At 50.3% G+C, this 11,060-nt stretch overlaps 1 protein-coding gene across 1 annotated transcript in view; it reads left to right on the top strand.

Annotated features, from left to right (window-relative positions):
* The window catches only part of LOC311310495 (somatomedin-B and thrombospondin type-1 domain-containing protein), a gene marked incomplete at both ends in the record, with an annotated part of 30,063 nt that extends 19,288 nt beyond the window's left edge, over nucleotides 1-10,775 (top strand). Inside the window, 3 exons of the mRNA XM_084440006.1 lie at nucleotides 5,024-5,114; nucleotides 8,068-8,226; nucleotides 10,670-10,775. Coding sequence (XP_084296132.1) covers nucleotides 5,024-5,114; nucleotides 8,068-8,226; nucleotides 10,670-10,775 — 356 coding nt within the window. The remainder of the gene's footprint in view (nucleotides 1-5,023; nucleotides 5,115-8,067; nucleotides 8,227-10,669) is intronic.
* Between the last annotated feature and the right edge of the window lie 285 nt (nucleotides 10,776-11,060).

Genomic DNA, 11,060 nt, shown 5'->3' with positions numbered 1-11,060 from the left:
TAGATTCTGCGGTTGCGGCACTCGCTAAAGCGACATGGGACATCCTTCCGCTGTATGGGGCCGCAGCACGCCAGGGCGGGCCTGGTTCCATCTCCCCCTGCCAGGTCTGCGCTCTCCTCGATCCCCTGGAGAGGATCCTCCCAGCGCCGCTGCAGGAGACCGAAGATCCCGCTCTCACACAGGGCGGCTCGGACGTGGGTGATGTCGACGTGCCCCTGCAACAGCCGGCTCCGATGTCGCCCCTCCCGCCGTCTGATGAGGTAGACGAGGGCCCTGAGGACGGGGAGTATTCTTCCTCAGTGACCCTGGAGGCGAGCGGCTCTTCTTCCAGGGGGCTCGGGGTCAGGTCGGGGCTCAGGGGTCCTTCAACCGTGACCTGCCCAAGCTGCTGGAGAGAGAGCAGCGCATCACTTCGACATCCCCATCCCGGAAGCTCCTGCTACTACAGGGCTGCCTCTCTGGAGCTCCGTCTGCTACAGGCTTCCTGCCCCTCGTCTCCTGCCAGCGATGCCCAACCTGGAGACATTTGTGGAGGAGGGATGGACTCAGTCGGCTGCACTGAGAGCTCTGCTACGGTCCTTTGCTAAAGCTACCAGGCTGGCCGGCTGGGATGACGTCATGACAGGTGGGTCCCCTGCGTTGGAACCTAACATCGCTGTGGTGCTCGTGCCCAGTTCCTCCGCTGCTGGGTTCTGTCAGGAAGCCGTTGATGCGTGACCCCAGGGACAAGACGACCCTGCCCTTGGCGGAAAAGAGCTACGCGCTAGCGGTGCAAGCTGTCACTGCTTCATTTTCCATCACTATGCTCCATCTGCATCGGCCAGCCGGCCAAGGAGCAGCTCCCCTCCGCTGTGGAAGAGGGGCGGACCTTATGTCCCCAGGCGGGCCTCCTCCGGAGGAGTGGAGCCTGCATCCTCAGATAGTGGCTCAGCTCTGGACCCAGTTCGGCAAGGCAGAGGTGAAGCTCTTCCCTTTGAGAGAGAACGCAAAGTGTCCCCTCTGGTTCTCTCTGAAGCAGCAGGACCAGCCTCCACTGGGGGTGGACGTGTTTGCGCATGCCCCCTGGCCGAAGGCTCTGCTTTATGCCTTCCCACCAATGGGGCTGATTTTACTATTGCTATCCAGAGTGCGGTCAGAGGGTCTATCAGTGATTCTGATAGCGGCAGATCACCACTGGGCGAGATGGTATGCGGAGGTGATGGCCATGACGTCTGTGGGACCGTGGTTCATCCCTCCTTGGCCGAACGCGCTGTCCCAGGCGGAGGGCTCGATTTGCGTGCCCCCGGTTCTGGGATGGCCTCTGCTCGCTTGGCTCTTGAACGGCGGAGATTGTCTGATAGAGGACTCTCTCCGGCTGTGATCAGTACGATTCAGAGAGCGCGTGCGGCTTCCACTGCCTCGGTTTACCTTGGCAAATGGGCTGCTTTTGTGCGCTGGTGTGGAGAAAGGGATATCGCTCCCGAGTCCTGCTCGGTCAAGACGATTTTGGAATTTCTCCAACACGTGATGGATAATGGTGATGGTTTAGCGGCGTCCATTATCAAAGTGTATGCATGCACTATTTCCGCATGTCATGAGGGGTTCACCAAAACTACGTTTTTTGGGCATCCCCTGGTTAAGCGTTTCCTGACTGGCGTGCGGCGTCTTCGCCCAGTACGTAAAGCTACGGTGCCGCCTTGGGATTTGCTCTTGGTTCTGAATGCGCTGTGTGAAGCGCTGTTTGAACCAATGGAGCAAATTTCTCTCAAGTGGCTTTCTATTAAAGGTGGGGTAGGTAGTTTCTTTCTATTAAAGGTGGGGTAGGTAGTTTCTTTCTATTAAAGGTGGGGTAGGTAGTTTGACGTCAACAAGGCCTCCGATTGGTCATCTTTTTCTTTTTTTCTATTAAGACCGCTCTGCTCCTTGCTTTGACATCTGGCAAGCGGGTCAGCGACTTGAGAGCTCTGATGGTTGATGGGAGAAAAGCTGTTTTGCGCACGGATCCATCTTTCCTTCTGAAAGTGGTCCGGGGCGCATTTAGTGCACAGGGTTTGGAGCTGAGAGCTTTCTATCCTCCGCCTCATGTGAGCAAGGAGGAAGCCCACTATCATTTATTGTGTCCTGTGTGTGCGCTGGCTGGTTATGTTCAGCGCACAGCGGGGGTCCGTACTACCCCCCAGCTGTTGGTTTGCCACGGCCCAGGGAAGGTGGGCTCACCGCTGTCTAAACAGTGTCTCTCCCTGTGTATTTGTGAGGACATCTCCAGGTCTTATGAGACTGCGGGTCGCCCTCTGTCTGGGGCTGTTCGGGCACACTCTACGAGGGGCGTGGCCAGGTCAGTTGCCCTGTTTAATGGAGTCTGTGGAAGACATTTGTGCAGCGGTGACTTGGTCGTCTCTGTCTCCTTTTGTCCGTTATTATCTTCTATCGATGTCCTCTGTCTCCATGGCATCGTCTGTGCTAGGCACAGCCGCCAGCATGAGTCAGCATTAGACATGATGTACCAGGGCGGGACCGTCTGGTGAGTGACGGTCCACTATTGTCTGTGGGTGAGGCTGGGACTGGCTGTGTTACGGTGTAACCGCTTCCGGTCCGGCTCTCCCCTCACGTACCTCTCCTTGCCCTCGGTTGTGATAGATCAAGTGTGGCGGGTGGGGCCAGTGCTTGGGTGGACCAACTTTTGATATGAGCTCACCTTGGGGCGATGGCTTGTGTCCTGGCTGGACAGTCCTTTGTTATTGAGGTGCCAGCAAGTGTGTATGGTGCGGTCGTGTAGCTCCGCTTGTGCCAATAGGAGCTAGCCCTGTGGGTTGGAGCTCCATGAAATAGAACGATGGTTATGTTTTGTAACTCTAGTTCTATGAGTGGAGCGGAGCCCCACAGGGAACAGACTTGCTGACCCCACAGTCTGCTTGCTGAATATTTCGGTTAGTAGCAGTTGAGCAGGTGAAGCCCACTTACACAGTGGTGCACCGGACCTGGTTGGACACAGGTGCATGTTTTTTTTTTTCTTCAGTCAATTGTAGCTAGCTAGGTTTCACTAGCCAATAGGAGTTCAGTTCAATGTAGTTCAGTTTTTTCAAGTGTTTGTGGAGGGATGGAGAGGGATTCTGTGTGTGTGTGTGTGTGTGTGTGTGTGTGTGTGTGTGTGTGTGTGTGTGTGTGTGTGTTTGAATCGCTTATGTTATTTGTTCTGGGAGAGCCTGATTGCTGATCATCTACAGCTGTTTCAGGTCAGCTGTTCTGGGTCTGTGAGAAGCTGCTGGTATCTAGACACTAGCTTGATGCGCCAGATGGTTTGCTTTCCATACCCATCTGGGAACTCTCTGTTGAAAACTGTTTGGAGAAGGGCAGGCACTTTCAAAAATACTTGGCAGGTGATTGGATGAATCATCTGTCTATCAGCGTCTACCATGGAACGCGGAACGCACTCAAAGTAGGTCGGGCCCAACCTCAAGGCCGATGACCCCCTGGCTGGATTAAACTCACCTGCTGTCACAGTGGGGCCTGTTACAGGCGACTCGGCTGGAATGACAGTATAGGCCTACAACTTCCAACCTCAGCTGGTTTAGAGATTATTTTTTTCGTACTGAAATGAAAAAAGCATTCTGTCCCATTTTGGTTCACATAATTGGTCATAGTGTTCACCTATTCAACGTTGTATGCCAAAAAATTTACAAAATTCTACTTTTGTTGTAATCGTATATCAAAGTATATCTTACTTCCTGGAAAACGGTAGGTCACATGCAATGACGACAACAGGTACCTTAGATTTTAGGCCAATAATGTCACGACATCCACCCGTCAATCAACGCTATCCTTCTATCGAATCTGTCTAAAGTTCTTAAAATCCGTCCACTTGTCAAAGTTCCAATCAAATTCCTCTAAACATATGTCCCACCCTCATAGCTTGTTTGCGTCGGAAATACGTCATTTTTAGGCAACTGTGTGTGTGAAATAACGAGGCAGGAGACGAGCATAATCTACTGTGCGTATCTAGGCTATATTGTAACTCTGCGCATGGACATAACATATAGGCTACCGCTACTTCTCAATACTGCTGGGACGTACCATTGCAACGTAACTATATAGGGGGGTCTAACACGACAGTCCCATAACAATAACTGCATTTATCGCTTCCGCTATGTAGCCTACACAGCGGCTAGAAATTGAGTTCCGTTTTTTTCCCGTTGATGTACTTTTTTTATGAACATTTCATGCTTTTATGTACTTTTCATGCTCAAAAGTACCGGTTCTGCGGTCCATGCCGTCTACCATGTGCTAACTGCAAACACTCCTCGCTGTCTTAAACCCGCCCAGCGTACAGTAGCTGTTTGTATTTAAGATTCCTCAGAACCAACGCTGATTGGCGAGATCACTTTTTGATCTGGCACAAACGGATCTCTATGGAGAGGATCCAGACTGAGAACAGAAAGAGAAACAGAATGTGAGCTCACGTATTCAGGATGGTCTCATGAGGCTAGCTAGACATCACACATGTCCCAAGTCTCTCAAATATAAATACATTTGTGTGTGTGCGCACGCGTGTGTGTGTGTGTGTGTGTGTGGGTGGGGGGGTATTTTATCACCTCAAATGTAGTGTTTTGACTATAAGTCTATATCCAGGGTTAAGTGAACGTGCTCTTTTTCAGTAATATTTCAGTCTCTGTCCACTTACCAGAGTTTTAGTGTAGAGTAGACGGGGTGTATAACGACAGCCAGGCCTTTCATCTCTAACCAGATGTGTTGTGGGAGGAAATGTGTGTTTGTGCCTTCTCTTGTGTGTGCTTTTTGGTCCTCCTGAGCCTCCGTAGGAAGTGGCTCCCAGTAGGCTGTTCAGCTCAGCCCTAGAGAGTAGTGGAAACGAGTAGGCTTACAGCTATGTTATAATTTATTACAGTAGTTTACATCCAGTGTTTTCATCTCTCTCCCTCTCTCTCTCCCTCTCTCTCTCTCTCTCTCTCTCTCTCCCTCTCTCTCTCTCTCTCTCTCTCTCTCTCTCCCTCTCTCTCTCTCTCTCTCTCTCTCTCTCTCTCTCTCTCAGAGGTAGCCAAACTCCTGCCTGACTCCTTCAAGAGAAACTTCAAGGACCCCTGGAGACGACCTCACATGCTGATGAAGGAGGAGAAGGCTAGGTTGGTCTGTGTGTGCGTGTGTGTGTGTGTGTGTGTGTGTGTGTTTGTCCAAGAATCTGGATAGATCGAGGTCAGACTACCAAAATAATACCTTTGTATCTTCATACCCTACAAGGTTGGTTTGACAAAACTCTGACAGTAAATCCTTTTGCTGGAATCAATCTCCAACCTGTTCAGTTTTGACTTTCTTTTGAAAAGACTTTAAAAAAAAAAGAAGCTCAGCCTTGGACCTCCGGAAGGTCAGATCCGGACGTCCCGTGGGCCTGATGCGTGTTTTGACTGCGCAGGACAAACAGCTGAACGGAGTGCTGTCATTGAATATTTGTCTGATGAGTTGACCTTGTCTGACAGGCCGTCGCTGGTCCATGTGAGAGGTCAACCATCTCTCTGGCTGAGTCATACGTGATCTACGTGTGATTACTGAGGACTGGCTCTGCTAGCAATCATGCTCCAGGGATCTGACATCAGAGAGAGAGAGAGAGAGAGAGAGAGAGAGAGAGAGAGAGGGAGAGAGAGAGAGAGAAAGTGAGAGCCTTCCTCTCTGATTAAAGTAGACATCTGATATCTTTGTTTTGACTGAAGCACAAAGTGTCCAAGGACTGGAGGAGCATTCCTCTGGTGAATATGATCCATTAGCTGTGAATCTCAGAGCCTCAGTCTCATTTCACACGACATCTGGAGCCACGACACATTCCCACCACGGTGACCCAGGGAATGAGACGCTGGGATCAGATCTGTTAACCCCTCCCTGACCTGCTCTCACTGACCAGTCTGACTGTAGTCTGGTCTGTTGGTGTAGTGTGTATGTACAGTATGTATGTGTGTGTTTGTGTTTGTACAGTATGTACGTGTGTGTTTGTGTGTGTTTGTGTGTGTGTGTTTGTGTGTGTGCGTGCGTGTGTGCGTGCGTGCGTGCATGTGTGTGTGAGAGAGAGAGAGAGAGAGAGAGTCAGAGGGGAGGTCTTAGTATCGGATTCTCTTCTGCATGAAGGAGCTGAGGCTTAATGAGAGGAAGGAAATCCACAAACAGACTAGTCCCTAATTACCGTGTGTGTGTGTGTGTGTGTGTGTGTGTGTGTGTGTGTGTGTGTGTGTGTAACCCAGAGGGAGAGGTTCATAATATTACAGTGTTCCGCTGTAGGATAACATAGTTTTCCTCTGGAAGGCTAGCTGGTCACAGCGGAGGGGACAGATTAAACACAGTGCACTTTGACCTCTGACCTCAGTCAGCATGAACCACCCACCCATGACTCCTGTTAGGATATCTCCTCATGTAGGCCATCTCTGACTGTTATCTCCTCATGTAGACCACCATCTTAGACTGTTAGAATACTTCCTCATGTAGACCACCATCTTAGACTGTTAGGATTCCTCCCCATATAGACCACCATCTCAGACTGTTATCTCCCCATGTAGACCACCATCTCAGACTGTTATCTCCCCATGTAGACCACCATCTCAGACTGTTATCTCCCCATGTAGACCACCATCTCAGACTGTTATCTCCTCATGTAGACCACCATCTTAGACTGTTAGAATACTTCCTCATGTAGACCACAATCTCAGACTGTTATCTCCCCATGTAGACCACCATCTCAGACTGTTATCTCCTCATATAGACCACCATCTCAGACTGTTATCTCCTCATGTAGACCACCATCTCAGACTGTTATCTCCTCATATAGACCACCATCTCAGACTGTTATCTCCCCATATAGACCACTATCTCAGACTGTTATCTCCTCATATAGACCACCATCTCAGACTGTTATCTCCCCATATAGACCACCATCTCAGACTGTTATCTCCCCATGTAGACCACCATCTCAGACTGTTATCTCCTCATATAGACCACCATCTTAGACTGTTAGAATACCTACTCATGTAGACCACCATCTTAGACTGTTAGAATACCTCCTCATGTAGACCACCATCTCAAACTACCCCACTCTTTGTAATTGCTGATCAGACGTGATGGGATAGATTAGCGGTCTGCAGTACTCACAACACTGATATACTGTCTGGGTCAGAACCCAACACACTGACCTGGGTCAGGACCCAACACACTGACCTGGGTCAGAACCCAACACAGTGACCTGGTTCAGGACCCAACACACTGACCTTGGTCAGGACCCAACACACTGACCTGGGTCAGAACCCAACACACTGACCTGGGTCAGGACCCAACACACTGACCTGGGTCAGAACCCAACACACTGACCTGGGTCAGGACCTAACACACTGACCTGGGTCAGGACCCAACACACTGACCTGGGTCAGAACCCAACACACTGACCTGGGTCAGGACCTAACACACTGACCTGGGTCAGAACCCAACACAGTGACCTGGGTCAGGACCCAACACACTGACCTGGGTCAGAACCCAACACACTGATCTTGGTCAGGACCCAACACACTGACCTGGGTCAGATCTCACAAGTGTGTGGTACCTTTCTCTTTCTCCCTCCCCCTCTCTCTCTCTTCCTCCCTCTCTCTCCCTTTATCTTCCTCCCTCCCTCCCTCTCTCTCCCTCCCTCTCTCTACCTCTCTCTCTCTTCCTCCCTCTCTCTACCTCTCTCTCTCTTCCTCCCTCTCTCCCTCCCTCTCTCTCTCCCTCTCTCTCTCCCTCTCTCTCTCCCTCCCTCTCTCTCTCCCTCTCTCTGTCTCCTTCCCCCTCTCTCTCTCTCCCTCCCCCTCTCTCCCTCTCTCTCTCTTCCTCCCTCTCCCTCCCTCTCTCTCTCTCCCTCTCTCCCTCCCTCTCTCTCCCTCTCTCCCTCTCTCTCTCTCTCTGATGGTGTGTGGTAGGGCTTCTGTCTGAATCCTTCCTCTTTCTCATCCTCCAGTCACCAGTGACACGGAGAGAGACTCAGGAGTAAGTCAAGAGTTAGCATGAATTTATCAACAGTGTACAAGGAGCATGTATGACCTCTGACCCTTCCCCCCCTCCCCCCAGCTACTGTGTGTACGTGCGTGTGCAGCAGGCCAGTGCGGGGTGCCGGCTCAGTCTCTGGAGCGCCCAGCTGGTCCGGGAGAGGCTGCTCTGCGCTGAGTGCCAGAGTGACGCCATGGCAACCTCAGGCCGCTGTGGAGGGGACGGCCTTGAGAGCACTAGGTCAGTCCTGCACCTGGGACACGCCCACACCTGCCTGTATCCACCTATCACACACCTGGGACATGCCCACACCTGCCTGTATCCACCTATCACACACCTGGGACACGCCCACACCTGCCTGTATCCACCTATCACACACCTGGGACACGCCCACACCTGCCTGTATCCACCTATCACACATCTGGGACACGCCCACACCTGCTTGTATCCACCTATCACACACCTGGGACACGCCCACACCTGCCTGTATCCACCTATCACACATCTGGGACACGCCCACACCTGCCTGTATCCACCTATCACACACCAGAGACACAGCCCAACCTGTCTTTTGCTGCATTCATTTGGTGTCGGAATAATCTGAAAAATTAGTTCCCGACTGTGAAAATTCACATGAACAACCCCTCAAGTCGGAACAACAAGTCGCCCAAAATTTTGGGTACATGACTTGTCGACTTGTGATGTCATAGGCTGGAAGTAGCGGACGAAAGTAGGTTAAATGTTTGGTTCTGGCTGTAATAAACGGTTTATTTTGGGCTCAGATGTAATTTGTAAGGTAAGCCACATGGTATTAGGTTGTAACCACTAGTTGCTGTCCACGTGTGATCTAGACTGGTTAAAGTTATTCAACAAGTCAGGTAAAGTAAATATCTTTGTGCTTCAGGGAATCCTTTGCTCTTTATTGTCACACAAAAACTAGAAACAGCTACCAGCAGGTTGTTTAAACGCCCTGGGAAATAAAATACATTATTCTTTGTAGCACCCATGTTGTTTCCCATATTACGACTTAAAAGCTCATGAACGCACCGAAGTGGGAAGAACGACCTCACAACTCAGGGAAACTGGGCCATCTGAGTAGCAGCATTGAATGCAGCCCATTATGAAACAAAAATACATTTGCGATATATTGAAAAGTATAACGTAATATATCAAACCATACATTTCCATATATAGGAAACTAGTGGTTATATTTTCCAATATACTGTACTGCAATATATGAAAAGTGGCAATTCCTTACGTTTTATTCAATGTATTATGTATGTATCATTTCCTCCATATATTTTATATACTATAATATATTGACAGGTAATATATAGGGGTTATATATATATATCCACCTATCACACACCTGAGACACGCCCATACCTGTCTATATCCACCTATCACACACCTGAGACACGCCCATACCTGTCTATATCCACCTATCACACACCTAAGACACGCCCATACCTGTCTAAATCCACCTATCACACACCTGAGACACGCCCATACCTGTCTATATCCACCTATCACACACCTGAGACACGCCCATACCTGTCTATATACACCTATCACACACCTGAGACACGCCCATACCTGTCTATATCCACCTATCACACACCTAAGACACGCCCATACCTGTCTAAATCCACCTATCACACACCTGAGACACACCCATACCTGTCTATATCCACCTATCACACACCTGAGATACGCCCATACCTGTCTATATCCACCTATCACACACCTGAGACACGCCCATACCTGTCTATATCCACCTATCACACACCTGAGACACGCCCATACCTGTATCCACCTATCACACACCTGAGACACGCCCATACCTGTCTATATCCACCTATCACACACCTGAGACACACCCATACCTGTCTATATCCACCTATTACACACCTAAGACACGCCCATACCTGTCTAAATCCACCTATCACACACCTAAGACACGCCCACACCTGTCTATATCCACCTATCACACACCTGAGACATGCCCATACCTGTCTATATCCACCTATCACACACCTGAGACACGCCCATACCTGTATCCACCTATCACACTCCTGAGACACGCCCATACCTGTATATATCTACCAATCACTCACCTGAGACACACCCCTACCTGTCTATATCCATCTATTACACACCTGAGACACGCCCATACTGGTCTATATCCACTTATCACACACCTGAGACACGCCCATACTGGTCTATATCCACCTATCACACACCTGAGACACGCCCCTACCTGTCTATATCCACCTATCACACACCTGAGATACGCCCATACCTGTCTATATCCACCTATCACACACCTGAGACACGCCCATACCTGTCTATCTCCACCTATCACCCACCTGAGACACGCCCATACCTGTTTATATCCACCTATCACACACCTGAGACACGCCCATACCTGTCTATATCCACCTATCACACACCTGAGACACAGCCATACCGGTAGGTAGCCCATGGTTAGATTATCCTGGCCAGGCCACTTGACAATCTTTTGTCTACCGTTGTGCCCTTGAACAAGGCACTTAACCCAAACACCAGCTCAAAACATTGTGCCAAATGACCCGCTTGTATTGTAATTGTATCTGCCACCTATCGCACACCTCTGGTACCAACATCTGATACCTGGACCCTCTGTTTCCACCTCGGCTTCTAGAACATTCTGGACAGCAGCGTCAGTCCCTGGTTGCCATGGATCCTGGGTCCGGGAGTCTTCCTCTGAGAAATGCCGGTGTCCCCCCTACTCTGTTCTGTTTGTGTGAGCTGTGATGCATGCAGGGACGTGGTTGCTCCCAACTGCTCCTGGTCAACCAATGGGAGCCCTGCCAGCCGACCCAGACCCCTCCACCACAGAGCACCGGAGGGGTGTCTCAACCCAGGACATCAGCAGCGTCCAGCCACTCTTCTCTCTCTCTCTCACTTCCTGTACCATCATACTGTGCACTGTCTCTAGTTCGCACACAGGAACACACGCATGTAAACGTATAAACCTACAGCCATGCATCCCTCTCCCTGGCTCTCTCTCTCTCTCTCTCTCCCTCCCTCCC

The sequence above is a fragment of the Borostomias antarcticus genome, assembly GCF_949987555.1.
Source record: "Borostomias antarcticus genome assembly, chromosome: 6".
In the NCBI taxonomy this organism is placed as follows: domain Eukaryota; kingdom Metazoa; phylum Chordata; class Actinopteri; order Stomiiformes; family Stomiidae; genus Borostomias; species Borostomias antarcticus.
Note: the sequence above shows the minus strand (reverse complement) of the source record. Positions and strands in the feature narration are given on the sequence as shown.